Source organism: Chrysochloris asiatica, unplaced genomic scaffold, assembly GCF_000296735.1.
Source record: "Chrysochloris asiatica unplaced genomic scaffold, ChrAsi1.0 scaffold00105, whole genome shotgun sequence".
NCBI classification, from domain to species: Eukaryota; Metazoa; Chordata; class Mammalia; order Afrosoricida; family Chrysochloridae; genus Chrysochloris; species Chrysochloris asiatica.
In genome coordinates this window covers 187,893-193,892 of record NW_006408623.1, presented here as the reverse complement: position 1 = coordinate 193,892, position 6,000 = coordinate 187,893, and the positions used below count along the sequence as shown (strand labels likewise).

The 6,000-nt window shown below is 43.4% G+C and overlaps 1 protein-coding gene across 1 annotated transcript in view; it reads right to left on the bottom strand.

Annotated features, from left to right (window-relative positions):
* Positions 1–4,396: 4,396 nt before the first annotated feature.
* The window catches only part of LOC102814845 (deleted in malignant brain tumors 1 protein-like), a 90,649-nt gene continuing 89,045 nt past the window's right edge, over positions 4,397–6,000 (bottom strand). Inside the window, exon 16 of the mRNA XM_006867461.1 lies at positions 4,397–4,737. Within this exon, the coding sequence (XP_006867523.1) occupies positions 4,397–4,737 (341 nt within the window). The remainder of the gene's footprint in view (positions 4,738–6,000) is intronic.

Genomic DNA, 6,000 nt, shown 5'->3' with positions numbered 1-6,000 from the left:
TTGGATTACTTTCCATTAATAAAGACAGATCTGAAAAGGGATCAGGAAAACAATATCATTTATAATAGCTACCCAGTTGATGAAATACTTAGGAATAAATACAACCAGAGAAACAAAAGACCAATACAAGGAAAACGACAAAACACTATTATAAGAAACCAAAAGAGACATACAAAAATGGAAGAATATACTATGCTCATGGATAGGAAGGTTTAACATTGTGAAAATATCAACACTACCTAAAGAAGTCTATAGATATAACGCAATTCCAATCCAGATCCTAAAACCATTCTTTAAAGAAAGTGAAAAACTGATCACTAGCTTTCCATGGAATTGAAAGAGACCTTGGATAAACAAAACATTACTTACAAAGAACAAGATTAGAGTTCTTTCATTTACTGATCTCAAAATCTACTACATAGCCACGGTGGGCACAGCAGTCTGGTACTGGTACAATAGATACATAGATCAACGGAACAGAATTGGGATCTCAGAAGTAAATAGATCCACATACAGTCAGCTGATCTTTGGCAAAGGGCCAAAGCACATTAAATGGAGAAAGAGATAGTTTCTTCAACAAATGGTGCTAGAAAAACTGGAAATCCATTTCCAAAAAAAAAGAGAAACAAGACCCGTATATCACACCATATTAACAAAAAAACAAACTATATACACCAAAGACCTAAATGCACAACCTAGAACTATAAAGATCACAAATGAAAAAAATAGGGACAAGCTTAGGGGCTCTGATACATGGCATGAATACACTTAAACATAACTAAACCACACACAAACAATAGACAAAAAATAGATGGGTGGGACCATTAGAGAGACACAATTCAAAACAATGACATATCATCTAATCCCAGCATTAAGAACAGAGTTAAAAAAAGCCAGAAAACAGCACATTCTGGTGAGACTGTGGAGAAATTAGGACCCTCCTACACTGCTGGTGGGACTGCAAAATGGTGCAAGCACTGTGGAAAATGGCACATATCACTTCCTCAAAATGTTAGAAATAGAAATACCATATGACCCAGCAAACCCTCTGGTATTGCTGGGTCATATGGTATATAGCCCTAAGAAATAAGAGCCAGGACATGAATCGATATATGCACACCCATGTTCATCACAGCACTAATCATGACAGCAAAAAAGATGGAGGCAGCCTAACTGCCCATCAATGGAAGAATGGAGAAACAAACTTTGGTACATACACACAATGGAATACTACATAATAACGATGAATCTGTGAATTATTTCATACCAAGGATGAACCTGGAGGACACAATGCTGAATGAAATTAGTCAATCATAAAAGAACAAATATTGAATGAAACCACTATTGTAAAACCTCAACTCTCAAGGGGCACCGTGGTCAATGGCATGATATAGTCCACACAGACACCTTACTTTGGCGAGAGCAGTGACTGGCATCTAAGTGAGCGGCATCTAAGTGAGCGGCCATCTAAGGTGCAATTATTGACGTCTCCATATAAGCAAGAAAGAAGAGTGATGAGAATTGATGATGCTTGGAATCAAGTAGTCCAATGGACTAATGGAATATGTGAACATCAGTCACCATGACTCTGAGACCAGAAGAACTAGATGATGCCTGCCTGGTTATTGAAAGGGATCATATTAGAAGGTCCCAGATAGAGTGGGAGAAAATGTGGAGCAAAACACAAAATTATAAAATAGACTGGGCTTATTGATCAGAGAGAGATTGGAGGAACTCAAGACTATGGCCCTTTTCCACCCTCAAGTCTGGAACGGAACTCAGCCCATGGCCCAACTTTTATACAAGGAGTAGTTAGATATACAGGAGCTCTGGTAGCGTAGTGGTTATGAATCGGGCTGCGAACCTTAAGGTCAGCGGTTCGAAACTACCAGTCGCTCCGCGGGAGAAAGATGAGGTTTTCTACTCCCGTAAAGATTTTCACCCTCGGAAACCCTGTACAGGGTCGCTATGGGTCGGAACCGACTCGATGGCACTTAACAACAACAACAACAAGTTAGATATACAGTGAGAACAACCACACTAGGAAGGTCGGCTCACCATGGAATGGTCAACATTGAAGATAAAAAAGGGCAACATGGACCTAAGGGCAAAGTTGAGAAGGAATGGAAAGGAGGATGGACTGGGAATCAGAAGCACAGGGAGGAAGCAGGACAACCGTTGTTGCAGGGAGGGGATGGCAATCATTGAGATGAAACAAAGTGTATGATTTGTTGAATGTAAAATTGATGATGTTGTCTGTAACTCTTCTCTCAATTCACAATGAAAAGTTGCAAAAAAAAGAGAAAAAGACAAAACCCTAAACAAAAATTCCACCCACAAACAAATTTTAAAAGTGTATGCCCCAAATACATTAAAATTAGATACAAAACAATTTCTGAAATGTAAAATGAAAAATCAGCAAGATTTCCTTGGAAGAGATGGAAGTAGAAATAAGGATGCAGAAAGTTGTTGTTAAGTGCCGGTGAGTTGATTCTGACTCCTAGTGACCCTGTACAGGATTTCCAAGGAGACACTGGTGGGTTTGAACCACCAATCTTGTGGTTCAAACTGACCTTACGGTCCAGTGCTTTATCCCACAGCAGCACAGCAGGGCTCCATGCAGAAGGTTGTTTTTGTTGTTAAGTGCTGTAGAGTCGGTTCCGACCCATAGAGACCCTGTATAGGGTTTCCGAGGAGTGACTGGTGAGCTTGAACTGCTGACCTTGCAGTTCAAAAGGCTTTGCAATCTGGCCCATTAACCCACAGCACCACACTAGGACTCCATGTGAGAAATGTCACCTGGTTGTGAGACAACAGAATCGCTGACTTTTCATCTTCATCAAACTTTCATACGTTGGACATGTTATCAGGAGGGACAAGTCCCTAAAGAAGGTAAAATGGAGGGTCAGTGAAATAGAGGAAGACCCTCAATGAGAGGATCGACACAGTGGCAGCAGCAATGGGCTCAAACGTAGCAACAGTTGTGAAAATGGTACACGACCCTGCAGTGTTTTGTCTGTTGTGCATAAGGTCACTATGAGTCAGAAGCTAATCAATGGCATGTAAAAAACAACAGTTTGATAAGACATGTGGCCTGAGCTGTAATGCCTTACATGGTGGCTATGTGGCGCTGTAGGATAAGCACTGGAGTGCTAACCACAAGGTCAGTCCACCAGTAGCTCTTTGGAAACCCTATACTAATTATTCAATGACATCAGTTGTGGTTTTTCATAATGTGTTAGCATTCTCTTTAATTGCATCTGGCTGTTTGGCTGGTATTTATTTACTTTTGCCAATGCTAAATCGTAGCTGAAAAGTACAAAGGATTCTGAACCCTCCCACTGAAACACAAGCACCCTTAGGCAGGGTTTTTGTCTGCATTGTTCACTATTACATCCTGTTGTTAAGTGCTTTGGATTTTGAAATACAGGCATTGCAAAGATAAGGATAAATATCTCCTTTGAAGCCAAGCCATCGCATGGGTAGACAGAAGCACTGAAATGTGTCTAAGCCAACTTTTCGTGAATTATTTTCTTTGGGACAACTTGTCCACTGGCCCAGACTCAAAGCTCAAACATTCTCCCAGAACCAGCAACTAGACCGGCAGGTGCATAAATGGATATGGAGGTCCGAGCCTGTGTTTTCTCAGCTTGGGTCAGACAGGGTTCCAGGGACGTTGGCATTACTGGCTGTAACCCCCAGAGTCCAACAACAAGGGGTCCAGTGCCTAGTGTAAGAACGGGAAAAGTACCTATTGGGTGGAAAAGTTGCTGAGCTACAGCTCTTTGAATAGAGAACACACCAGCCTGTTAGCGCCTGAATCACCTTTCCCTAAGTGGTTGGAAGAGCCCTGGGTCTTCACCTCTAGAAGGCTCTGGAGCTCAGAGGAAGTGAAGACTGGTAAGAGTCAATGTGGGAGAGAGAGAGTGTGTTTGTGGTGGTGGTCCCTGTAACTAGACATCTGGTCACCATTCAATAAATAAGATGGACAAACTCACCAGTGCCTGGATGTCTGGAAGCTGTGGACTCTGCAGATGTAAAGGAAACAGGAGATTAGCTTAATCATAAAAACCAGGAGGAGAAAGTGGTTTAATCCTTTCATGACCAAAACATTTTCTGCTTACATTTTTAATTTTTTACTGATAGCATGCATTGTAAGTAATGGCAGGCATCCTGAATCCAGGAAAAAAACGTTTTTTAAGGTCAGATGAATTTTGATATACTTGTGTGGGACACATATATACTAAGTGGACTCCAGTGGTAGGATTTCTTCAGATTCGCACCTGAGAGGCTGGAAATGCAGGGGGGTGCTATCTGTCCCACAGACCACAAAGGGATTAAAGATGGCAGGCAATGCATTTATGAGGGTATTTGGCAGCTCCAGGTTGGCCAAGCACTAACCTGAGCAGATGACCCCAGCGTCTTCTTGGTGCCCACAGTTGTGGGTGAACCAGCCGCCATGTGGACACTGCTCCAGGGTGGACTCCTTTCCTGTGCACTTGACATCGTCAAGGAGAATGCTCCCTACCCCGGGGCTGAAGCTGGACCCTGGGAGGGCGGACACAGCAAGGCCACAACCCAGCTGCCTGCAGACCACATGGGCATCCTCGATGGACCAGCTGTCATCACACACGGTGCCCCAGGTATCAGCATGGTAGACCTCCACACGGCCGTCACACCTGCTGGACCCATTCACCAGCCGCAGGCTCAGACCTGGTGGACATTCCAGAGAAGCCCCTTTGTCAAGTCTTCCCCAGAAAGGCCCCCAGCTGAAGCAGCTCTTTCCTGGAAGTTGAATACCACAGTGGGGAGTAACAAACTTATTCTTTTGATTGACTCTTTGTCATGGCACCACTCAGAGTGTATTTCAAAGTCAAGGTTGGTCAAGAAGTGGCTGAGCTCTTTGGCCAGCGGGACCAGCAATCTGGGTACCATATAGCTAGTGATCCCTCTCTCCATCACTGGGAGTCATGAAACCTTGCTTTCTGACATCCCTTGGGTTTACACATGCTCATACGAGGTGCTGTGTGTGTGTGTAAGATTCTCTGCAGGCCTTGTATATATTGATAAAGTGATATTAGCAACAGCATCCAGTCTATTTTGTTCCCACGATCAGGAGCAACGCCGTGTGTAAAGATGCTGTGAGCAATATGAGGGACGTCCATAAGGGCTGCCCCATGTTCAAAGTGCAGTGTTGTATAAGGAAGCAGGAAATGTACATGCTTGGAGCACAGCCATAGTTAGCTCTAAGGTGGAGCTGAGGGCAGAACTGGGATCATCAGTATCCTCCAGTCTTTCTGGTTATTGGTCTCCATGACTAGCCTACATCAGTTATTCTTGCATCTCACAGCCTCTCCTTTCCTTTCCCTTTCCAATCACAGAATTTTCAGGGGAACACAGCACTATCAGACTTTCCTCTAGCATGAAGTTTGTGAAGGTCTGGGGAACTGGGCAGCGTTTCCAGCAGGGACATCTTCTCTCATAGTAATGCTAGAGTGATTCTAAGAAAAAATGCTAAGAAAGAAAGGCATATTAAGATAGAAAAAGGTTACCTGTTGCGGTGGGCATCTCCATTGGCTTTGAAAAAGATGCTGTGGACAGACAGAAAGCAAAAATAGAAAATGATCCACCCTCTTGGTTAAGTGTTAAACTCTCAGCCAACTGTCAGTGGACTATCCACTTTGTGGATGATCTATACCCAGTTTCTGATTCTAAGTCAGGTTCCTGTCCCAGAGTCTTCCTCTGGAGGTGCTCCTCTCTTCTTCCCATCAGTGCGTGAACAGGGAGGTCAATGGGTACAAGCTCAGGAGAAGTAGAGCACAGTGGCTCATTGAGAACATCTTCCAGGGGACCACTTGCTGTTCAGTGTAACCAACCCGGAGCCTCCTTTGATGGTTTGGGATCATTTTCTTTTTTCCCACCTCTTCTCACCATATTGTATTTCACTGATGAAAACCCTACTGTAGGAGAGCTATTGACCTAATTTGAAATGTGACATCT